The sequence below is a fragment of the Cariama cristata genome, unplaced genomic scaffold (genome assembly GCF_000690535.1).
Source record: "Cariama cristata isolate BGI_N322 unplaced genomic scaffold, ASM69053v1 scaffold27072, whole genome shotgun sequence".
Lineage (NCBI taxonomy): Eukaryota > Metazoa > Chordata > Aves > Cariamiformes > Cariamidae > Cariama > Cariama cristata.
In genome coordinates, this window is record NW_009603692.1 from 14,363 (window position 1) to 39,699 (window position 25,337).

Genomic DNA, 25,337 nt, shown 5'->3' on the forward strand with positions numbered 1-25,337 from the left:
TCTTTATACAGTTTGAAGTATCCTGAGAAGTTAATTTAGGTTTTGCATTTTTCTTCAAATTATGTGCAATGGGCAACATTTGCCTTCTTTACCAGAACAATCCTGTATTTTAACTTTTATAACTGTGAAAAGACTACATTTTGTTCCAGTGTCCCTGTTTCCATAAAATGCACCTGAATTGGTTTTGAATTTGGATTTTTTTAGATAACAACTTCTGTTTTATTACAATCTAGGCTATATTCTTAGCATATGGCCCAAGCTTTAAAGAGAAAACGGAAGTGGACCCTTTTGAAAACATTGAGGTTTACAACCTTATGTGTGGTGAGTAGAAACAATCCAGTACCTTAGATGATAAACCAACAGTGTTTTCAAGTACCAGTGTTATAAGAGCTAAAAGAAGAGTAACTAAAAATTGAGTGAATTCATTCAGAAGCTAAGTTTTTCACACAAAACACTGAAGCCATGCTCTTTTGCCTTCTGTACAATGTTAAAATATTAACTGCCAAAAATTGTTCTGCTTTGAAGGTTGTTTCTGATTGCAGAAGGATTCCACTAAAGAATCAGAGAGAAGTGCTCCTGTCACAAGGGCTTGCTGTTGAAATGATGCCTGTGGAATAATTGTGGAGTAAGAATCTTGTAGAGAGTTACCACTCTTGCTCATAACTTAAGACGGACCATTGCAGTCCTGGCAGTGAGCAATTAGGAAGCATCTGCCTCAGAAAATATGGATTAACACAACACATAAAAATGCAGTAGGCTAGTATGCTTCACAACGTGTTGCACTTGCAATCACATTTGTACTCTGCATTAAATCATCTAATTTTATGAATGTTATGTGAATGTATAAAACCTTATCAACAGTACTCAAATACAGAATTACCAAATCTTGATACAGTGGAAGATAGCAATGAACCTTCACACCTAGAAAATTGCAAGTTGATGGTAGTAGTTACCAGAATAGTTTAGATAACAGAATAAGCTATTTCTTCTATATTTAGAATGAATGCATAGGAAACATGTGGAATTGGAAAGATAATGACTTTTTAAAATGCCATTTCAATCTTAAAATATGTTTACAGATTTCAAATGTTTCAACAGATTTGCTGCATATTACACCAGCACCAAACAATGGAACACATGGCAGCTTGAATCACCTCTTAAAAAAACCTTTTTACAATCCTTCACTTGCAAAAGAAGACTCATCTCCTTCTTCGTGTCCAGTTTCCCATCTGACTCCCATAGATGAACTGGGATGCACATGCATGCATGTAAGTAGGGGCTTCTGGGATCTTTTAATCATCTTTGTCAAGTGTGTTCTCTTTTCTTTGGTTTTTCTAAACTATGGATTAATTCTGAATGATTCTCTTATATTTACAGATATCAAATGTTTCAGTACTAAATGAGAGGTTAAATCTCACCGCAGAAGAAAGTAAGTAGCAAGAAATTAAAAGGACAGCAATATTTTTAAACCTATGCCTGGTTTAGGTTTTATATTAGTGGTTTCAGTGGGAATTTTTGCAATGTTAATTACAATTTAAAATGAAGTAGGAAAGCCAAGTCAGAAGAATAACTTTTTTCTTTTTTCTTTGCATTTCTTTAAAAAATGCTAATTGATACTGTTATAGCAACATTTATGCATAGGAATTGGATCTGAATCCCATTAAAATCTTGGAAAAAATCATACAGGTTTCAATGGTCTTTTGAGAAAGCCTGAGCACTTCCAGGCTATATGCCATAACTCTTGTTCCCCACCTTGTAACCATAACTTTGCCTTTCTCTGATCAAAAATTCCCCTAGATATTGCTGTGTGTTTTTTTATGGGATTTCTGGAAATTTAAAAGGCATTGTAATTCTTCCTAGCCAAATAAGATGTAAATTTCACTCCACTGATAAGATAAGTTCAAAAGATTTATATTGGTATGAAATTGCAAAGAAACAAAAATTTGCAAGTCTGATATATTAAATTGACTTTTGTATGTTAAATGTAACATGAAAATTATTTTCTACACTTTTTTATTCCAATCATAAGCTAAGAGCTTAAAGAAACACATGCCCATGTTTACTGTAGGCTTTATTTGTATTTATTAATGTTTTAATTTACATTTTTTCTCTGCTTTTTTAAAACCTTTGTGCCATCCAAAATGTTGTAGAAGAATGAATCAATAATTATGGTTTAAATTCTAGTAAAGGTGGCAAACTCATATCATTTGCCATATGGGAGACCCAGAGTTCTTCAGAAGAAAAATGTTTACTGCCTCCTTTCCCATCATCAGTATGTGAGTGGATATAGCTATGATATCTGGATGCCACTGTGGACGGCATACACTGTGAATAAGCCCGTAAGTTATCAAATATCCATATTATTCTTAAATATGTAATATAACAGATTGAAAATATGGTTCATGCATCAGGAATCCTGGTTAAGGACTGATGGATATCATGTGACTAAGGCCCTTCTGCCTGAAAACGAAAAAGTGTCTTTGATATCTTTTGAATTTCAAGTACCTTAAAATACTGTTTAAAAAAGTGGGAATGGCCATCTGTTAGGGACACAAAATATATAGAAGAACAGAGCTGCTGGTAAACTGGTTCCATTAAGCCTGTTCTGTAAAAGGGATAAGCTGTCAAGACAGTGCTCCAACATGCCTGTGATTTCCAAATTTAGAATCTTTTAAGCTTTGCTATGAATATTGTGATCTTTCTCCTGTTCATAAACCTTTGTACAACTCTGCAAGACAGTTTGTACTAATGCATATTTCTGTATGTTCTGTTTATTTTCTCTCTATTACATTATGCAATTTCTGAAAAAGATAATTGTGGCTGAATGAACCTCTGAGAGTTCAAGTGTATGTGGTTCTGGAATAAATTGTTTGAATTTTCAGAGTTAGTAAACTCGTGGACATTCATGGGCCTACTCCACCTATAATTTAATGCTTTTTCAAAGTTGCCCTGAGGAAATAACTGCAAAAGACAATAACCTGCATCAGAAAAGGGAATGCATAATGTGATAGGCACAGTCATTTTTTAGTTGTAACTGTTTTTGTAACAAGACTTTATAATTCTTTGACCTGAAAGACAAAAAGCCAAAGGGCTAAAGGTGTTGAATTGATGATGAATGTTTTTTTCTGATTCTGAAGCTTTGAGGTGCTGGCTATGACTGTGAAGATCTCATTTCTTAATAAGTGAGCACTTTCAACAGCTTCTTTGAGAATCATTCTATTCTTATTGATGGATGATCTCTTTAAAAATACCGTATTTCTCTATTTTGAGGAAAAGAAGTGAAGAGAGGTTGTATTAGAGTGAGTGTATTAGTTCACAGAGCATTAGCAATATAGCTTGCAATCTGGGATTGCATCGTTGATCTCATTGTACTAAAAATTGACACAGACATAGCCATTTTCATCTCTCAACAGCTTTTGATACTGTTTACTTGCTGACTTGTAGATCCTTGAAAAAACAAGCTGAAATATTCTTTTGTTGCTTTTTCAGTGTTTTGAGAGTTTGTAGGTTCATTATGAATTCTCTTTTCTTCAGTTGGAGAATTTTCTCCTGTGATGTCCAATGGAAATAGCCATAAGCAGCCTTCATCTCCTAAATGTATGGGAGTGTTCATGAAAATACAGGTTATATGATGTATTACATATGTGATGGACAGACAGCTCTAAAACACTGTTCTCCTGCCTTGGCACTTGGCTCATAGCTCATACACTCAGCTTCAAAAAATGTGAAATAATAAGAAGAGAGTTGAGTGGTGTCCTCATCACTTCAAGTTGGAGAAAATGTGAATGCTATTAATAACCCAGATTCATGATATAGGTCAAAAGTAGATTCTCTGTTGTATTTGGATAACATTAGGGGTGACCACTGTATTTAGTGAGAAGAATAAAGTTCTGTTTGAGACAGTCCTTGGCCTTTTTACCCAGACCTTTGTTACTTTGATTCAGGATTCCCTTCAGAGACCATAAAGAAGTTGAAGCCATTGTTGAATATCATAGCTCAATTATTAAGTTTAAAATAATTGGTTTCTTTAGTGACCCGGATCCATTAACCCTGCATTATTGATTTGGACACTAGAAAGGACAAATTGCTCAAATTAATTGGATGTCAGTTTTGTACTGGGTTTTATATTTGCTTGACAATGATGGCTTATCTGCTCAGGTGGCAAAGGCAGTCTTTTGTCTTTTATATTTCATTCCACGTGGTATATATATTTTCCATTAATATACAACCTGAACATAATATGGGCATCTACAGGAATTCTCCTAAAAATAAGTAAAGAAATTAAATCAAGGAGTACAAAGAGGCACAAGAAGAACATTCTAGTTCTTTATTTCTGCCTGGGTTTAACCGATCAAAATAATGTACTGAAAATCAATTTAGATGTTTAACTACTGTTTATAAAGGTATAAAGCAAATAAATATGTTCTGCTCTTACAAAAATGAAAATAAATTACATGTAAATAAGTATGAAAAAGAAAATGCAGTTCAACACAGAAAAAGCATATTCTGATATTTTAGTTAATGCTGTTGTAAAATTATGAAAAAGGTTCTAGAAAAGCTTATGGAAAAAAAAAGTAAAGGTTATAGAGTCATACTCATCAGAATCACTTTTGGCCAGATCTTAGCTACTGTGCATGTTAATGTGAGCTTTAACTCTCAGCAGCACAGGCTGTTATTGTGAAGATGGCATCCCCAGATGCTAAGATGAGGTGATAATATCATCTTTATATACTAGCTGCTTTCCAGGAGGATGTGACATCAAGTTTGTGTTTCCAGAAATACGTAAAAGTGACAAATGAGCCAAACTTGTCACCTGTTTTTGCCTAAGGTATAACCTTATTTTGCTACTACAATTTTACATGCTGCATAAGGATTTCCCTGAATTACCTAAAAACAGAAGTAGAGGAAAAACATGAGGCAGAAAACATCAGTGTCCATTACTTGCATTGACCTGATTCACTATGAAAATAGGAGAAGATTCAATGAAGTCCGTTCTAGAAAGTTAAAACCATACAAAGCATTGGGTTAGCCACAGCCGTGGGTGTAATACTTTTTTTTTTTCCCTTTTCACAGGAAAACACATCTCCTCTTCCTCCCACTGTTTCAGACTGTCTGCGGGCTGATGTTAGAATCCCAGTTGCTCGGAGCCAAAATTGTTCCAACTACCCAGAAGGGCTGACCTTCACCCGCAGTTTCCTCTATCCTCCCAGTGAGCATAGTTCTTTTTATAGCTAGAGCTTAGAAAGTCTTAATCAGCTGGATGTGGGTTTATGCTTAAACATATACCCAAGCACCAAAACAAACTTCTTTGGATCAGCATGTTGGGCAGAAAAAGGTTTCCAGGGTTCGTAGACTGACCAAAAGCAAGGCAACTGCTACTTGTATCTAATATTTTCAGTTTGGAACATTGAAGTTTTTCTTTAAAAAATGGAACAACTTGAATGTGATAAAAACTGGTTGGAAAGATGTAAAGAGTTGGAATGAAGAGCTGTCCTCTTTCTCTGTATGAATATTCATTTCCTATTGTCAAATTTGATAATTACTTTATTGAACAGATTGTACAAACAAATTTGGAGATATATTTGCAGTAGGATCATACACTCATGCACGAATGTAAAATGTAATTGAATTACATGTACCTGCAATTTATAGTGACATATGAATCAAGTTCATCTTTGTATAGTATTTAATTAATTTATACTTTGTTCTTTTATATAGACTTCAATTCATCTGCTTTTGAACAGTATGATGCCTTACTCACTAGCAATATTGTTCCCATGTATAGAGCTTTCACAGGTAGGTTGCAAAGTTTTGATTAATTTTGATTAATTTTCTGTAATTATGATTCTGGATGTGATAAAGCTATGACAAGGACTTAAAACATTAATGCATGGCCTGTAGTATATCCAGATCTTGTGCAAATATATTTAAAAATTTTTAGAAGTAGAAGTTTGAAACTTTAAAACGCACTTATGTAAGTTAAATTTTTTTCTATATGTAGTCCTGTCTGACCTCTGCTTAGGTGTACCTGTTCACTTTTGAATTTTCTGTTCGTCTGTGTGCTGTCCTAACATGAAATGCTAGCTATGAAACTCTCATGAAAATATCCCCTTGGGGAAATGCTCAAGGTGAATGAAAATGGCACTTTTTCTTTCCTTTTGCAAGGTGTCAAGAGAAGAAAGGATGAAGTTTGTAAACAATGCCGTGATACAGTCCCTATTTCATCAAGCAGAAACTCAAACCAGACAATATTAACCTTGGAATCTTTATTTCAGGCAGTTTCTATTGTACAAGTGCAGTAAGCTGCATTAACTCTTTCCATCCAGCCTGATCCACAGTTGTTCATAATCACTGATAAGAAATTTTCTACAACTGGATATCGTCCTGTTTTACTCTTAGGTCTAGGCTCATTTTCTTAGACAAAAGATAAAAAGGGGAATTGAGTAAGGAAAAAGCTGGAGGAAAAGCAATGATGTAACTACCTTTCCAATGCATTCAGACCTCATTTATTCATTCACTCATGTCATACAAAAAACCAGAGATCCAGAAAACCTAAGTGGCTTTAATTTTCCAAGTAAACCAAAGACATTATGAAAAATCCAATTTTCCAAGGAAAACTCTACAAGAGATTTAAACTTACAAGTTACTCTAGACCATAAGAAAGAGATGAATCAATAAGGAGTGCCCACAAACCCATCTGTTTTTTTTGCCATGATAGCTCTAAATATTCAAATAGTCTCACTAGCTTATATCCTACAAATTGTATTTTCTCAAATAACATCTGTGAAAGAAGCCAGATTGTCTAGTGATGTTTGACGTGAGTTCTGTAGAGTTAGACTAACTCTTGGGAGGTGAATGTTCCTCTCGCGAAGCCATTCTCTCAGTCCCTACTAATTGGCACAGTTGCAGGTGTTAGCAGATCGGCCCGAAATGAATGACCTCTCTAGAGTTGTAGCTTCAGCTTCAGATCGAATGCATTATCTCCAGTAGTGCAATGCGCCTTGCAGAGCTGTAATAGCATTTACCTTGTCTCTTTGAATGGTTAGTTTGGAACTTTTTAGTATTAATCTGTAATGAAAAAGGAAATATGTTCTTTTTCTTTAATGGTGAAATAACTTCAAATTTATGTTAAATATGCTTATATTTTCTTTTAATGACAGACATATGGGACTATTTCCATAATGTGCTTCTTCAGGAGTATGCTAGAGAAAGGAATGGAGTAAATGTTATCAGTGGACCAGTGTTTGATTACAATTATGATGGCCATTTTGATACTCTTGATGAAATTAAACAGTAAGTACATGGAAAAGCCAGAAATCAAACTCCAGATTATTTCTTGCTGTATTACTACACAAACAAACTTTTATTCAAAAAGAACACGAAACAAGTATCACAGAGAATGGAGTATTCCCTTTATAATACTACATCCACTGTTACTCATACAACAGCAAATACTCTTGCAAACAGATGCAGTACTGTAGAAATTGAAGTACCAGTAAAGAGAAAAAAGCTATGCAGTTACATTTGTATCTATGTACACATGCACAGATATGGACCAGTAATTTGTTTCCCAAGCTTATGCCTAGATTTTTGGGCCTCTGCAACAGAAATGCTGTGAGAATATATGACATCTAAATATGCAGATGTGCTTCAGCATCATTTTCTCACTTTCATGTTGTGCTCACTCACCTGTTTGTTGTTTCTCCCTGTTGTCTCAAACTGATGTGCTTTATCAAAGATCAAATTTCTGTGTTTTCTTCACTCAATCATGTAACTGGGAATGTAAAATGTAACGTTCCTGAGTGGTATTTTTGCATAGCTACGGCTTACACAGGTCACTTGAAGGTCTGACAAGTCCTAGGTACATTTTAGTGAGCTCTGGTAGCTTAACAAAATACATTTAAAAATTCATCTGTATGTAGAAACAGGAATAAGAGAAGACTTATGTAAAAATAGTTCCATAAAAGAGAAAATGGAAGATAAAGACCAATTATTTATGTTAGTGAATGAGGACAGAAGGAGGAAAAAACAGAACAAGAACAAACAACTTAGATTGTTCCAAATATAGGGAAAATGCCTTGTGACAGTAAGAACACTTATGTAGTAGAAAAGTGCTGGGAAATCTGCACAGCTGAATCTGTCACTGGAGATGTTTTATTCAGGGCTAGACTTAATACCACATCTGTCAAAAATGGTTTGAGAATAGGAAAATCAGCTCTGCCACGAAGTAGGAGGGTGGAAGGGAGGAGAGACTAGAACTTCCTTCCAAGCAGAATGCTGTAATACCCAGTTGACCACATAATGTTGTCTACAGTTTGGAATAAGCATGTTTTATTCAGCATGGTTAGTCAGTCATACAGAGCAGTATACTGATTTCAGTGACAGTGTTTTGTTGAATACTGAAGATATGCAGCAAATTTGGGAAGCATTCAGCTCCTCGTAAGTTTACATACAAAAGTGACCATGTTCACAGAATAGCCAGAAAAGGGAGGCAAAGACATTTTCAATCAGGTATCCTAAACTGGTTTCTGTAGCACATAGCCACAAGTCATCATTCTGGCGTTTCTTGCTGGTAAGGAACTAGAAGCTAATTTTCTCATCGTTTTTCTCCAAATTCAGTTTCATATGGTTGAAATTCTTAATGTAATGAAGGGCAGATACGATGCTTTATCTTGCCTTTTCCAGATGTAGATGTCTGGCTTTGGCAAAATAGAGTGTTGACCATGTAAGCAATCCTGTTGGTTTCTGTGGGACTGCTTGTAGCAAAAGGACTAATCCATGCATGTTTGGCTGTTCATGAAACAGACAATGAGGCTGTCTATACCATCAGGTATTCATTTCAATTATAAAATAAATAAAAGTCATAAAGTAGTGAAAGATCTATGCTAAGTTCTATAAATGACTAATGGCATCAGTGGTTTCAATACTCGATATCTAGATAAATCCCTCAATTAATGTTTGTTTTGTAGGCACGTAAACAATACAGAAATCCCTGTCCCAACCCATTACTTTGTGGTTCTGACTAGCTGCAAGAACAAGTCCTACACTCCACTGAACTGTTCAGGCTCCTTGGATGCTTTGTCTTTTATCATTCCTCATCGACCTGACAACACTGAAAGCTGTGCTGTAAGTATAGTTCTATGCTCCTGTGTGCCAATGAGCTTTGTGAACTGATTCCCAGTGGGATCCAGTCATCTGGAGAATCTTTAGAAATCTAAGTGTTTAATTAATTCATTCCTCATGAGCTGAGATTGAGTTGAGAGCTAAAGCGATGACTAGGAGAGCAAGAAGCTCCAGGAGAGGTAGCTGGAAACTAATGAGCTGATAGGAAACAAGGAAGAGGAAAGGAGGGTTTGAGAAGAAAACTTGGAAATGCTGTCACCTGAGAAGGGCTGACAACAGCAGCACAGCCAACAGGGTGATGAGATAGCTGTATGGAAGGCTGCAGGATAAACTTACTCCAGAGGTATCAGAGGACTTTGAGTGTTACTCCCTTCAGCGTAGCTAGAAGAATTCCTTCAATCCTTTGTTCCACCTTTATCAGAAATTAGACAGTAGGCATTTAGATGTATGGTTCTGTGGTTGAAATTCATACCTGAATTAAATAAAATCTATGCTTACCACTAACAATGTAAATCTCATGTTTTGTAGCAAACAAAATAAATTATCCGAGTGTAATATGTTTTGTTGAGCCAGCTGAGTGTCTGTTCCATAAACTCTGGGATGCAGAAGGTTCCTTAGTTCAGTGAATGCATTACAGAGTCCTCCTCCACAAGCTATATGCTGCACAGACTTGAACTGGCCCTCAAAGAAATACAATTGTGTTTATTTAGTTGACTTATAACTTTGAACTCATAACTCTAGACAGGTGCAAGCTTGAGCTGCTTAGAAACAACTTAGGTGTCTCCTCATTTGTGGTGTGGATAATCCACAACTGCCCAGTGATCTTTTTGGTAGTTGAGAGTTGTCTAAATATATAAGATAAAAAATTTGAATGAATTATTCTTTATACTTTAGAAATCAACATCTGTTATTTCTAAAGTTTAGCAACAAAACCCAAATATCATTGTACTTTATATTCATTGTGTCTTGCAGTGACGTAAATTTGGTAAACCATTTGTGTCAGACACAGATATTGTTAATGGAAAAGCAAATCACCGTTTGTTTGCAAAAAACCTTTGTAGTAAAATAATTGAACAATAATATTTTTGATTTATTAGTGCTTACATTTTCCTTGTTTTCCCTGTCTATCTAGCAATTACTATTGCTGTCCAACAATCAAGACTGAGCTGCTGTAAGGACTTTGCTTAGGTTGTCAGATGCCTGTTGTTTGGCCAGCCTGAGCACTGCAGCTAATTTATGCTGTAACTAAAACTATCCTTCCTTGTGTGTTTGAATCATGACTCAGCCTTACTTTGTAGTTAAAAGTTATACTTGCCATTGCCACATAATTTTGCTTCTCTGTTACTTTGAAGGTGGGGAGAGGGGACATCCATTTGATTCTGTTTAAATGAGATGCCTAAATGCAAGGCTGTGAAGATGCCTGGGAAAACGTGGAAGAAGTTTTACCAAGTGGTGGCCTTTAGTCTGTCAAACCAGTTCAAACACTGGTTATTGTCTCACACCGCCACCAAACAACAGTGCCTTTTATGTGTTTGAACATTGTTCTTGTTTGTTTTGGCAGGAAAATAAGATACTTTCTGAATGGGTTGAAGAAAGAGTTCAGGCTCATTCTGCACGTGTTCGGGATGTGGAGCTGCTAACTGGGCTTGACTTTTACCAGGAAAGAAAGGAACCCATCTCCGAGATCTTACAGCTAAAGACATTTTTGCCAATATTTGAGAGTGAAATTAACTGAGTACCTGTTTAAAAAGTGTCAGTGCTTGGAAGAAAGCAAATTTAAGTGATTTAACATTTTTCCTGGCTAAAATATTTAGGAAACATGACTACAGCTCTTCTATAGGAAAATACACTTACAGGAGCTAATTTCTTTTTTTCAAATTTGTGTCCTTTGGTCAAGTGTTTTGTGCCAATTGAATAAAAATTACCTAAAGTAAATTAAATCATCATTGCTGAGCCAGGCTTTCAAAATAGAGAATACTTTATTAGTAGTGGTTTGAAAAAAAACCTGCAAAAGCAACATGTTTTGTAGTAGAGAAAGCCCAGAATTGTAAAATGTATAGAAAATATTTCTCTGATGGAGTTGGAAAGTGAAACACTTCGAGAGGAGTGTGTGTGGTTTTTCCCTTTGTGTTTATTAGAGAGGCTATGGTTATCTAATACTATTATGTCCTGAAATGTTCTTAATTTCTCTGTCTCACCTATTAATTGACATGGAAACTGCTATGTATTTAAAACCCATGTTCAGACTAGCAAAAAGTTTGTATATAGTGGAAGTGTCTTCTATGATCATCCCCTGTGTTTTCCACTTGTGTTAATTCATTATGCTCGTAACAAGAGAAGTGATGTTAGATTAAATGAGCTATGGTCTGTACCCTTCAGAAATCTTACAGCATTCTGAACATGAAGAGGTAAAAGAAACGCTCTAGCCAGAAGAATTTTGTCTGGATGTCTACCTGTATTTGCAACAATTTGCAAATGCCTGGCAATACCTAAATGCTTGTGTGTATTTTTAAATAGTTAAACCAGAGATTAGAGCACAAAATTAGTGATGACATCAGAAAAATAGTCAGTGTTCCTTTCCGTAGAGACTTTATACACAGAGACTCTCTAACTCACACTGTGCTGTACACAAATTACTGCTGAGGGCGGATAAGTGGGACAAGGCAATGGAAATTCCCAGATTCTGCTATTACAGAAATGTCACGTGTTAATTGAGTGTTGAGCTGATTTTCTCCACTCAAAACGCTGCTAAGCGCAGGTGTGAATAACAGCAGACAATTGACCGTTTGTCTGATTTATAGGCACAGTGGGGGAGTTTTAAAGAAACACCAAAGAGTGTTTCAATCTGTAACTAACTGTGGACTGAAGCAGATATATTAGTTTAAAAAAGGAAGCTTTAACAGCCTGTACAAAAAAAACCCAAAACCACCACAGGACAATTTTTTCCCCACGTCTTAGATGATCAGTGTATGCACACACACTCCAAATGTAGTTTAGCAATATTTATCTTACATCAGGGCGTGGGACCAAGCTGAATGTCAAGATTTGTATCTCTGATTAAACCATTACACCATCTCCTTGAATGTGGAATTGTATTTCACCCTGCAACGCCGTGGCATCTAAATCTGTCCATCTAAATCAGAGACTTGTGCTAAACTGCCTCAATTAAGAATACAACTGATTTTTCGCTGGATAGGAAATCATGCCCTAACTCTAGTCAATGAATCTACATAACACATACTAATTTAGGCATGTAAATTAACTAGTCTAGAATCATAAAACTAATTTCAGACATAAGAAGAAAGAAATAGTTTCTTAAGAGTATAATATTTGGTATGTCTACATTAGCAATTTAAAGTAGAACAAGCTTGACCGAATTTGAATGAACCCCTGTATCACCAACCATGGCAGCAATACAAGCTTCAGGCCAATACTCTAGTTCAATTATGAAAGCGAATTTCTGGTGTAGATTGTGAACAGTTACACTCATGTTTGAATTATGTATATCTCTGGGTACCTGCATGATGAAATACTGTCTTTGAGATTTGCCCAGACTTCTGAAAATCAATTTCATCCATTTCCTCACACACAACAGGTACTAGACTTAAATAGCAGCAAAATTAATTTGCTGTTCTCCTTCACAAGATTCTTCTTTATTAAAATGTCTAGCCTCTACGCCCCAAAAGCACCCCACCCTGCTGATAAAAGTTGGCCCTTTCTGCATAAAGATCCCTGCCTGTCAGGCTGACAAAAACTCTATTTCTCATTCAGTATTTGTATAGCATCTAACACAACAGGATCTTGATCACGTATTTGGGTTTTACACAAACTTTTGTGGTAATGGAGTCTGAAGGTGCAGGTACTTTAAGAAAGCAAATATGAAAGTGGTTTTGCTATAGTCATGCTTACTTGCCCTACTGTTTGTCCAGCTGTCGTAATATCTAGTGTTGAAAAGTGTAATGGGTCATTTACAGATAAAAGTATGGAGATTGCATAGGAATAGCTAACTGAAATTTTTCTGTGAGTAAAGGACTTGGTTCTTAGCCCTTTATTCTTCCCTTGGCACTGACGCCTGGGTACTCTTTTCATGTTGCAGAGTCTCCAGCTTTCTCAGTGCCCACTCTCCGTGCAGCATCATACACCTTCTGTCACCACTCGTGACATAAACTCTGCTATGAGCTGCTTCTGGCAGCGTTGGGTTCCCTCTCCTTCTCCCCAGAGGCTGTGATGTCCATCTGTTAGTCAGTTGTGTGGTTTCACAGGCCTCCTTAAACGTATTGCACTTTTTGTTACTTACAGGAACAATCACGGGAAGTTTTCTTTCGCCCATCACTACTAAGTTCAACCAGGGAGCCCGGTCATCGACTGCTTTAGAACATGTCTGGATTTCTGACTGATTTGGAAACTGTGGGCTAAGTTTTTGTGCTTTCCTTTCCCTAGTTACATGAGCCAGTGCCTGCATTGGAGATGGGCGAACTAATAGTGAACTTGACACAATGATGATTAGGGCACAGACTTGGCTCTGTGTACCACCCCTGCATCACATAATTAAAGCTGGGCATGGGAGGAAGTGCAGCTCTCAAACCCTGGAGATTTATGCGAGGGAAATTCATTAGTGTTTGGGCTTTGGTGAACTTATCTAAAATTTTTAACAGGTCCATTGGCTTGCACAGACACTTTTGTTTAAATTTGAAAATGAATGTAATGCCTTCTCTATTTATACAAACAGAAAATTAAAAAATCTTGCCAGTTCATAAGACAGCACTTAATACTGTGTACATATGGCTGTATTACCAATAGAGATACAGCCTGAAACTTAGGCAGTTCCCTGAGACATTTGTACAGATCTTTTCCTTTTTGAAATACAGTAACTTCTACAATTTGCATGGAGATGGAAATGAACAGCTGCCTCAAACAGAATTCATGCGCCTCAAAACCTACAAAATACAGCACAGTCATTCCGAGAATCTAAAAAAATTATTTTATTCAAATAACATTGACCTGGAACAGTTCATCCACTTACATTTCAAGACTCAAAACTGGTTGTTGTGGTTTGCATTTCAAAGGCAAAGAATACTTATTCTTTATTAAAGTTATCAAATAAAGAAAGTTCTGATGTGTAGAGGGGAGTAGGATGGTAGTAAGCTCTACCTTAACAGTTCAAAGGCAGTGAAACTGTACGTGACAGTGTAAGAATTCTACTTGGGACACATTCCTTACTATAGAAAAGCAGGGCAAAAGGACAGTTGACTGAACATATAAAACTGATGATTTTTTTTTAACTCAGAAATGCTGAGAAATTCAGAAGTTAAAACGAAGAAACAGTAAAAGTAACAACAAATAAACAATAAAACATAGTAACACCAGCATATGGCAAATATTTAATTTAAAAACATACTCCTCCTTTGATAACCACTCTGCTTTGTCCTGAGAACTAAGAAATAATGCTGCTTCTGAAAGTTTCAAACTTCTCCTATTTCCTAGAGGATGTGGGTATAACTTCCCAAAAATGGCAAGCCCTTTGTTTCTGTGGGTTTTAGCGAGTTTTGGGACTCCTAAGTATGAAGCTGGAGTGGAACAGGTGTAAATCAATCTGCTGACTGTAAAAGCAGATGTTGCCAAGTCCCAGCTCTCATATCCACCTTATGTGTGAGAATTAAAAATGTAAGTTCTGTAAAACATGATTTTCCATGGACTGCTATTGAGGCTGAGAAACTGAGCACTCCTGTAGCCATTGAAAATCTGAACTCAGGAGGACCTGGCTGTTTCCCTCTCTTATGCTTGGGGTTGGTTTTTTTTGAGTTTTAGAGTATTAGAACCAAATCTGTAAGCAAATATAGAAATTTGGCACTACCTATAGTTAGTTTTGTCTCCGTAGCAAGGCAGAGTAATAACAAAAAAGAGCAGGCAAGGGAAACACAGCCTACCCTGCTCCAGAAAATCCTACAAAGCAAGGAAAAGCTTAACTGATCTTTTTTTTTAGCAAGTGACTGTCACCATATAAAACAAACATTTTTTTTTTTTGCTTAGTATTTGCTTAATATTTGTTATAGAAACCGCTGGCTTTTTGTCAGCACCTCACTGAAGACTATCTTCAAAGCTGAGTGCAGACATTTAAATGGCACAGAATGCCCTTGACTCCTACCTAAGACATCCTTCCTTAAGGAAGATGGCATTAATGGATATAGAAAGGGCTGTTTTTTCAAATTACCTCCCAACCGCTCCTGCAATGTTTGTACATAAGTTGATGGATTCTTCATATGCAAAATGTGCAATCGTGTTTATAAGTACGGATTTTTTCTACCCTAACTGTGCCGTTTCTATGCGTGCAGGGCGTTCCTGCCCCTGGGTGAAGAGCTGTCAATAAGGAGGCAGACAAATCCATCATGCCTCTGGACCTGATGTCTTGGCAAAAGTGAGGGCTCAGAAGTGTCCTCTTAATCAGGCAGCACTTCCCTGCCCCATCGCATTTCCCCTGGGGAGGGGGAAGTGAAGGCTACTGGAATGATTTTCCTTCCCGTAGTCTGGAAGTAGCGAGAAATTTGAATCCTTCCCACTCCCTGGAGCAGGAACCAAAGAACAGGAGCGTCCTCAGAAGGATGAAAAGTGGTGGGTGGAACATGATTTGGTATCAGCCAGGGTCAGGGCCGAGGACAGCTTCGGGTTTGAGATCAACCAGATATGAAGTGGGAGGAGTCTTTTGCCAAGGACCCAAATTACTTATGAATGTATATTAAGGAGACCTGGCAACTGATGTGGTAGGTAAACCAAACTGCCCACTGCCCAGGACGCTCAGCCTGTAATGGTTGGAAGCTGGAAGGAGAGCGAGCCCTTCCCTAGACTGGCTGCAAGGAAGGGCAGATCTCCAGCTCTTACTTCATGTGAGAGAAACGTGGCCGGGGAGAAGAGGACCCTGGTTTTCCAGAGGCTCTCCAAGGAAAGGCAAACTTGCAGAGTTTTGTTTGCTGTCCTTGCCTCTTATCACTGAGTCAGATGATTGCTGCCTAACCAAGGGAACAACCCACCAAAGGCACGTCTGGTTTTGCACAGATTAGGGACGGCAGGGAGTGGTGTTACAAGCTAAGAGGTGGGGTGGTCTCATCTGGGCAGATGGTGGGCACCCTCTTTCCTTCCTACCAAAGAAGAGGCTCAACTAATCTGATATTTGGCGCTAAGGAAGCCGTTTCTCTGGCTGGTTGTACCTCAATAACAGACGTTGTTCACAGTTACAATGACGGTAGGAAGTGATTTAGAAACCACTCTCTGAGGAAGCAATGGCTTGACAAGTGAATTTTGACCACATCACGACTTCAGTGAGATCAACAGTTCACGATCAGATCTGCCAACCATACCAGCTCCAGCTGTGCTTGCAAGGCATGCCAAAAAGGGAACTGAGGGCTTTTTAATCAGTTGCGTGACTGTAGTCCTGTGTAGCTGAAAGAGAAATGAGCTATTGGTTAGGCTCCACGCTTTGATGGGGGCATGATAAGCCAAAGTTAAGTTCTTTCATTTCCTTAAAAACACCCCCCCAGCTTTTTTTCCCTAATTCTGCCCTTTAGCAACCTGTGTTCTTCTACGCAGGCTCCAGGCAGGATATCCACAGTAATTCAGGAGGATCTCTGAGTGCCTACAAGGACCACTTACAGGGTAAGATGGAGGAAGAACCTGAAAAGACCTGTAACTTGAAGGCTAGGCTAGATGCATTTTCTAGATCATTGCAAACAGAGAGGATCTTAATACAGCAAAGAAGTTTTTCCTTATGTTTAAGTTGAATTTCTTGTGTTTCATTTTGTGCCCATGGCCTCTTGTCCTGTCACTGGGCACCAGTGACAAGAGTCTGGCTTCGTCCTCTTTGCGCTCTCCCTTCAGGTATTTGTACACATTGATGAGATCCCCCTGAGCCTTCTCTTCTCCAAGATGAGCAGTCCCAGCTCTCTCAGCCTTTCCTTGTAAAAGAAATATTCCAGGCCCTTCATCATCTTTGTGGCCCTTCGCAGGACTGGCTCCAGTATGTCCGGGTCTCTCTTGTACTGGGGAGCCCAGCAGTGGACCCAGCACTCCAGGTGTGGCCTCACCAGTGCTGAGTAGAGGGGAAGGATCCCTCCCTCGACCTGCTGGCAACACTCCTCCTAATACAGTCCAGGATACCATTGGTGTTTTTTGTCACAAGAGCAGAATTCTGGCTCATGTTCAACTTGTCATCCACCAGAACTCTCAGGTCCTTTTCTGCCAAGCTGATTTCCAGCTGGGTGTTCCCCAGCCTATGCTGGTGCATGGGGTCGGTCCTACCCAGGTGCAGGACTTCACACTTACCGCTGCTGAACTTCATGAGGTTCCTTTCAGCCCATTTCTCCAGCCTGTTGAGGTCCCTCTGGGTGGCAGCAGGACTCTCTGGTGTACCAGCCACTCCTCCCAGTTTGGGGTCATCGGCAGACTTGCTGAAGGTAGTCTCTGCCCCATCATCCCAATCATTAATGAAGATGTTGAATGAGGTTGGACCCAGTGCTGGCTGCTGGTGACTACTCAGCAATGGGAATGCCTCAAAGGTTGCAAGGTTAATAATTGTGCTTTTTCAGGAACGTTTTTTGAAGTCAGTGGTTTTATTAATTGTTATGAAATTTTCTTAGTGGCAGAATACAAGCCTGTTATTCTGTAAGCAGGATAAAAGAGTTTGCTCAAAGTCCTGCATTTCAGATGTGCCAGACTTTTTTGTACGAGCAGCTTAACACTCATCATCACAGATGGAAGCTGTATCAGTCAGCTGTAAATATAAAACACTCAATTTGATCAAACAAAAAAACTTTTTGTGATAAGTATGGGAACTAAGAATCTTTCTGTCCTTCTCTTATTATCATACGCAGGACATGCCACAGAATTCTCTCTCGAATCTCAGGAGTAAACAGCTGTCCAGGAGGAGAAAGAGGACTGACGGGGAATGGCTGAGAAAAAGTATTTTGGAAAGGAATGGTCTTTTTTGCTTTGCAGGCAAACCAGTGAATGTAATTTCCATCTATTCAGCTGTTCTGTTTTTTTTTTTTTTCTTTTTTTTTTTTTTTCCCCATTGCTATTTGTTTTCAGGAGAAAACCTGATAGATTTGCATGTAACTACCAAAACTACAGCTATGAATACCATTTCTATCATCTCTACAGCATTTGAAGGATATTCCCACCAGCCAAGAATGCAAAATGTGCTTCAGAAATTATAGTTGGTTTTAATTTCTCCTTATGAATTTCTCCTCCATTTTAGGCAAAAAGATGCTTTTTCTGCATCTGGGAGCACATTTTCATGCAGCAGCAGATTCCAAAGAGATTAGTTTGCCTTTCTTTCCAGTCTTCCCTAAGGGGCATCGTCCACTTCTTTTCATCTCACCAGTTTATATTCTTCTAAATTTTTTGTTCCGATTACAGATGCCAGATATCTCCCTAGCACCATGAAGCATTTCAGATCAGTCTTCAGCTACAAGGAGGAAGAAGGGAAGAAAAAAAGCACTGTCTGCGGAAAAAAATAGAAAATTGGAGTTTTTGTTCCTTGGCATTTTTAAAAGCTTAACTGCAGACCCATGGGAAGGGTGAGTTCAAACTGTTGCTTACCCTAATTCTTTCCACAGAATGAGAAATATTGCCTCATTTAATTTCCTCAGTTATGAGTTAGATCACATTTTATGTGGTATGTGACTTAACCTTATCAGTAGTACATAGGTTTGGAAACAGTTTAGCTGCATAGGCTGAGGAAATGCACGTGATATGATCTCGTATTTGGTTTAGTAAATTTTTATTTATTAACATTGCCAACAATGTTCCGGCTCTTTAGTATTTCAAACATGCTTCTGGTGGCTTGGCAGGAAATAATTCCCTATAATCCTGGATCCTAAAGGTACAGTCAGATGGAGTGACGGCAAACAGGACACTGTCTGGTGGGAAAGCAGAGGAATGAGAATAGAGAAGGAGATGGCAGTGAGGCATGTTTCAAAAAGGACTGGAAACATTTCCCTAGGAGACTGTGGGCTGTGGAGGGCACAAGGTCTGGCCAGTGACCCACCACATTGGCTGTAAGGAGCAACCACATGTTTCTACTTTTTGTGTGCAGTGTGTCACTGGCTGTATCTGCTGTCCAACATCTTCCTTTTCCCATGGTTCCTGATTATCATTTCTCTTACTCCAACGTGTGTCTTTTTCTCTTCCCAGCCCTGGCCATGTTTCTCCTCAGCACCTGTGGCTCAATGTCATCTTTGGCTTCTCCAGTTGTTGCTGCTCGCAATGGAAGGAGTCCCCATTCCTTCCTCCAGCTTGGCCCTTAGCTTTTCACCCAACTGTTCATGTGCCAACCATACTCCCTAAACAATTAATTTGGAGTAAAAGCAGCATGTAAACTAGCTCCCTGCTCAGTCTTTGGGACTGTGATCACTGCCAGATGTGCTTTCTCAGACCAGAAATCATGCTGCTTCGGCAACTCGGGACTTCCTTCAGAAAGCTTAGTGTAAAAGTGATGAATTTAGTCATTAAAATCACATGGCTTTTACCAAAGGAATAGAATGAGTTATAAGAGGTCCAGAAATAAGCATTTTCAATAACAGAAGACTTTAACATTTTACGATAACATGTCTGTCATTATAACTGTTCTCTGAGGTATTGATTTCATTTAATGTACTGGTATAAAGACCCTTAGACAGAAATTTCCATTGGTCTGAATGACTTGTGGGTGAGAACTTCTAAGTAAACACCATTGTATGAGAAATGCTGTAAAACTGTATGGGTTGCAGAAGTATATATAGTCTTTCTTTCAATATCTTCCTCACATGCAAACTCTTTCCGGGAAATAATCCAGCAGAAATGTTGTCAGTGGTACTACCAAGTGTTTTAGTTATTAAAAGCTACTAAATGTTAAAATGTGTGCATAAAAGCCATGTGAAAGCTTTCTAGAAATAGAAATAAAGATAGAATAAAGGATTTTTGTATCTCGCAGAAAGACAAGCAGTGTATATTTCAAAGGAGCAGGCAGAAATTGATACCTTTATGTTATGGAAGTCTCCCTCTTTTCCAGCTGTGAACAACATAATACATCCATGGACAGATTGCTATAATATTGCTTGACAAATTTGCTGATTGATTGCTGTAAAAAACAGGTGCTGCTGAAACACAGTTGATGAATGACATAAAGTCAAAAGGAAAGTTGTCTAACATTTCTGGAATATCTCAGGAGCTTTATGACTGCCCTAAGAAAGATTGTATTTCTTCATAGGAATTAATTTTCTATTTTCTATTATATGTTTCTATACTGTGATTAATGCAGAATAACTGCAGAGAAAAATAGCACTGAGAAACTTTGTGTGTTCTGGCTAAAGCTTCTGCTTTACGAATCATTGAATCCACAGTCTGCTTCTTGTCCAACAAAGCTGCACAGCATTCTGGACAGCTATAGGATGGGATAATGATATATGGGACATGATGCACCAGTGTGTCGCTTATACTCAGGGATTTTCCTGTGTGACATCTTGGATTGTTTACTGAGGTTTGAGGTTAAACTGAAGAAAACAATGATTTCCTCCTGGTCTCTGATAATCCATCTGCTTTTTAACTATTCGGTATCATTTGTGAACTGTTGTCAGTGTCACCTTGGATACAAATGAGGTGTTCCATGTGTATTGGTGTTTAGATAGCCACATGGGCTTGGCCAGACTGAGTAACAACTGCAGTGATGCCCTAAGGGCCAAGTAGAGGAGAAGAAACCAAGAACTGCATCATTTCTTCTTTAGATATTAATTCTGAGTGGTTTCACATAGAGGTACCTACAGGTTTGGCTAGCTCAGACTAGATGGCACAAGGATCGTGTTGCAGACCTGGAATGACCATCAGTGGCAGTGAAACTTCCAAGAAAGTGGTCTCAGTCATCCTGAAGCCTGTGCAGAGCTCACCCAGCGCTGCAGCAGTCTCTTATCAAACCCAAAGCTTGCTTCCAAGTGACAAAGGATGTGACTGTCACTGGTGACAGCTCCTCGTCTTGGATTGCCAGTTGTCAGGAGCTAAGCAGTTTGTCAAATAGCTGCCCACATGGTCTCCAGAGGTAGTTGTTGTAGGTAGAGACAGAACAGAGCTGATGTAAGGCTGGCTAATGCACATTGATGATACATCTTTGATGCTGTTTAGCATGCGAAGGGAACATTGTAATTACAGTTACTGAAGAGGTGATTTCAATTTGGAGCAGGAGCGAAGGAAAGCTGCTGCTATGATATGGAAAATAAAGTCTCTATATATTCTTACCTACTTTAATCTCTTCCCAAACAATACGAGATTTTAAAAAGCTTGTCTTGTTTAGCAGAGCAAACCCAGAACCTGAGAGGAAAAATAGCTGCATTGCTAGGAGTGATAGTAGTGATAAACAGCAGAGAAAGAAAGAAAAGAGCTATCTACGGTATAAAACAATGTTGGCAGCAAATAATTAGAATGATATATAAATTTGCTAGCAGTAGATTCCAGCTGGAAATTGGAAGACAGAGATTCTCACCAGTAAGCTTCTGGAACAGCTACTCAATGGAAATTTCAAGGGATAAACAAAAATACTTTTAAGAAAGAGCTTGGTCAACCTATGAATCAGCCTGAATTACACAGTTGCTCATGATAACAGGGAACTGCCTCAATGACTCAGCTGGATCTGTGTTCTTTGCCTCAATGAATAACAATTAAATGAAAGACAAATAAAGGCATTTTTACTGTAGAAAGGTAATGCAAGATCTGTTTGATTGAGACAGTGCTCAAGGATATTTAACAGAGATTAACACCAGAAGTCCTTATGGCCAGGAACTTGAGAAACTTACCCGGGTTTATTGCAATTTAAATAAAAAGGATCTGGGTTGCCAGGATTTGTATGAGCCCTGCTCGTGCTGCCATTTCAGCAGTCCTAACTCCCGCTCTGCTTTCACTGCTTGCGGATCATCTTCCTGAACACATGGATAGGAAAACTGTTCCCTACTTGCTTTCCTTCCAGCTGTGTTTGTGAGGTTGGGAAGTATGTGTGTGGATGACTGAAGGAGGAGGGGGTAGGGGGTGGAGGGGTCCTTTATTCCCAGGGTGGAGTTGTAATGCAGCTCATCAATACCGCCTTCCTCTATTGACTTCAGTGATTGTTTTGCACAGCATCCCCAAGAATGTGCGGGCCAGAGCCTCTCTGAAATGTAACGGCAGGAGATGCCATGCTGAGCCAGAAAATGTCTGTACAAAATGCCTTTGACTAGTTAGGAAAAAAAGGCTTGGATACAGTTGGTCAGAAAAAGTTTAAGAAAACTTAGTTGTTTTGTTTGGGGTTTTTTTAATGAATTAATTAGCTCATTGAAATTAAATAATTTTGCAGCGTCTAAATTTGCTTTCAGTGCTGTCCCAACACAACCTTATCAGCCAAACGATTTTCAGAACAAGGTTAGATGCCAACATATCATCTCCATGACTTTTCTTTCAGGCTTCTCCTGAGCTGACAAACAACCCGAACCCACTGAGTCCTGGCTGACAGCTATGTTGCTCCATGGCCGGCTGAGCTGGCAAAACCCATAGTTGGAGCAGCTTGCAGGCACAGGCTTGATGCTGGATTTTGTACAACTTGAGTGTGTGTCTTAACAACCAACCTGCTACTTGTTTTGTTGCCTTTCTGTCTGACTGCTCTCCCCATCTAAAAGATGGCTCTGACCTGGTGCAGAATGTGAGAGTTTCTGAAGTCCTAAATATGCCCTGAGGACAGGAAATTTTTTCCAGCACAGCATTTCTGCCACGACTCTCCTCTTCAGCACATCCAAAACTCATGCTGTTGTTCTTGGTTTCTTTGCCAAAATCCTATTCCAACTCCTCATAAGAAAAAGAGATGTGAATTTTAGTTGGAACATATACAGAGACCGGGGCAAGGCAGCCTGGCTAAAAAGAGCCCAGACACATGACGGAGGATGTGGTAGTTACTGGATCTGCTCAGAAGCTTTCCTTGCAGAGAAGCTGCCTTGCAGGACATTCCCATTTCTGTCCACTGAGAGTAGTCAGTCAGAAGATGGGAGAAGAAATGGAGGAGGCCAAAGGCAATTAAACGTATTAAAATACCTAGATGTGAGAGCTGATTCACTGAGTGACTATTACGTGACTATCATAATGGCTGGGTCCCTGCCTCTTTATTCTTTTGGATACAGGATGCAGGTGTTAGTCACTATTCATCAGTATCTTTACTTCATTAGTGACAGAAGACTGCTCAGCTGTTATCCTAGGATGCTGGACAGTGGAAAGACCTGCCTGTTTTATAGTTCGCAGACTTCCAGAGTAGTTGAAAAAAAAAGTAATTCTGCCTTTCTGTCCACTTTTCAGTTATCTAGGAGACACACAATGTATAAGATAAACACCAAGGGCTGAGAAATAACCTCAGAAAGAAGATCTGAGGGAAACTGGTTTGTACGCTTGAGCTGATGCTTAAGCTAAAACTGATATGCTGGAGCTTTGGATTTTTACACCATAAAGGGGAAGAATGAGCAGATTTACTGCCTTGTTGCTTTTATAAAAAGGTTATTGAAAATACTTTTCATGTAAGCCTTGCAAGGATTCAGCATTTACATAGTTCATAGGGTACAATCAATGCTTACTTATTTCTGCTCTTCACATAAAACTTTTAAAAAGATACATCTCTCGCATATACTTTTGAGACTTTAGGCTCATACACAGAAAGGACTATAGTAATATTTTCCTTGCATCCTCAAAACCCATTCCATTAATATTCCATCATTAGTGGAGGAGCTAAGCAATAATAATATTTGCTAACATGTAGGAGTTTCTTTGTAAACAAAGTACAGACTGAATGGAGTACAAGGGCAGCAGCACTGCTGGGACTGGCCATCGGTGTTTGGGATTCATCTCACCTTCTTACCTGGTGCCAACTGAGTAGTTCATTTTTGGGACCAGTGGTTGTGCTGGGAGACCAGGTCACGGTGGGAATCCCAGGTGTTGTACCTGTGTAAGTATTGACCTCCTCATCAGGTCGGACCTCCTGATTGATCTGAGTTGCTGAGTTGGATTTCCTCATCTTAAAGAGATGAGAGTCATGGAAAGAGACAGGCTTGGGGCTCCTGTATTATAAATTGTGCTAGTAAAGAGGTCTGCAACCAAAGCCAGAGGAAATATCTCTGTGAGGCATCAGGCAAAGCAACTATGGCTTTTCTACACGGGGAAATAGTCTGTGTTGTTTCTCTGGAAAAGCTTATCTGCATTTACAGAATCCTCTTAGACACTCCCATTGCTCTCTAAGAATGCCAAGAAGAACATGGAGCTGTGCCCAAAGTTTTCCTTGTTTCATGACTGTACATGCTCTGAAAGCCCATGGGGCATGGTGGATTGCTATGCCAGAAGAATAAGGGCAATGACTTCTGACTGTCAATTAAAGCGCATCACTACTTCATCTTAAGGAATTGCTTGCCCTACCCCTTTCCTCCATGGAGAGCAATTAAAAGTAAACTCTGGACCTTTTTCTAAATAGGCTAGATTAAAAACATGATTTGAGATTCAAAATACAAGATGATCTTGTCTAGCTGTTTAATGGTTCTAACCATCTGTCACAGGGCATCACTATGAGTCAACTTGCTGTCAATGAACGCTATTATGATTATTGACACTAAACAAGTCTACAGGGGTAACTAACAAAGTGCCTTAACACAAACGCTTTGCCATCTTCAAAATGTCAGCTATCAGTACTGTTCAGATGCTTTCTCTGCAAATTATGCTGCAATTCAGAAGATAAGAGGAAGTACCAGGGTGGCTAATTGCAACGATCCGATGGTAAGTTAACACCCTGAAAATGTTATATGAAGATATCTATAACAAGCAGTTCTTCAGAAGCTTAAACGGCTAGTCTGAGACAAATTGATTTACCAATAACTTTTAAAGTATGAGGCCAAGATATCTGGCACAGGGAGCTCTTGGAACTTTCTGTGAAAAAGGAACCCCAGACAAAAATAAACATTCACTAAAAATACATCATGTTTCTTTCTGGGGTGAGGGTAAAATGACTTTTAGACACCACTAACATCCTGGCTGAGTCAATTCAACCTCCCTTAAAATACACAGTTGGGTTTGGTTGAAGATACCGGTTTTTAAATGGTGACAGTCTAAAGAAACATTCCTACAAGAGCTGACGATAAAAGTGGGGATTTTTTTCTTCATATCTTCTTACAAAAGACAAATGAATAGAAAAATTAATAGAA

General features: G+C 38.7%; 1 protein-coding gene across 1 annotated transcript in view; it reads left to right on the forward strand.

Annotated features, from left to right (window-relative positions):
• The window catches only part of ENPP3 (ectonucleotide pyrophosphatase/phosphodiesterase 3), a gene marked incomplete at its 5' end in the record, with an annotated part of 24,930 nt that extends 13,850 nt beyond the window's left edge, over window positions 1-11,080 (forward strand). Inside the window, 9 exons of the mRNA XM_009695310.1 lie at window positions 234-321; window positions 1,099-1,268; window positions 1,378-1,429; window positions 2,185-2,339; window positions 5,074-5,209; window positions 5,719-5,796; window positions 7,161-7,293; window positions 8,970-9,126; window positions 10,685-11,080. Of these exons, the coding sequence (XP_009693612.1) occupies window positions 234-321; window positions 1,099-1,268; window positions 1,378-1,429; window positions 2,185-2,339; window positions 5,074-5,209; window positions 5,719-5,796; window positions 7,161-7,293; window positions 8,970-9,126; window positions 10,685-10,858 (1,143 nt within the window). The remainder of the gene's footprint in view (window positions 1-233; window positions 322-1,098; window positions 1,269-1,377; window positions 1,430-2,184; window positions 2,340-5,073; window positions 5,210-5,718; window positions 5,797-7,160; window positions 7,294-8,969; window positions 9,127-10,684) is intronic.
• Between the last annotated feature and the right edge of the window lie 14,257 nt (window positions 11,081-25,337).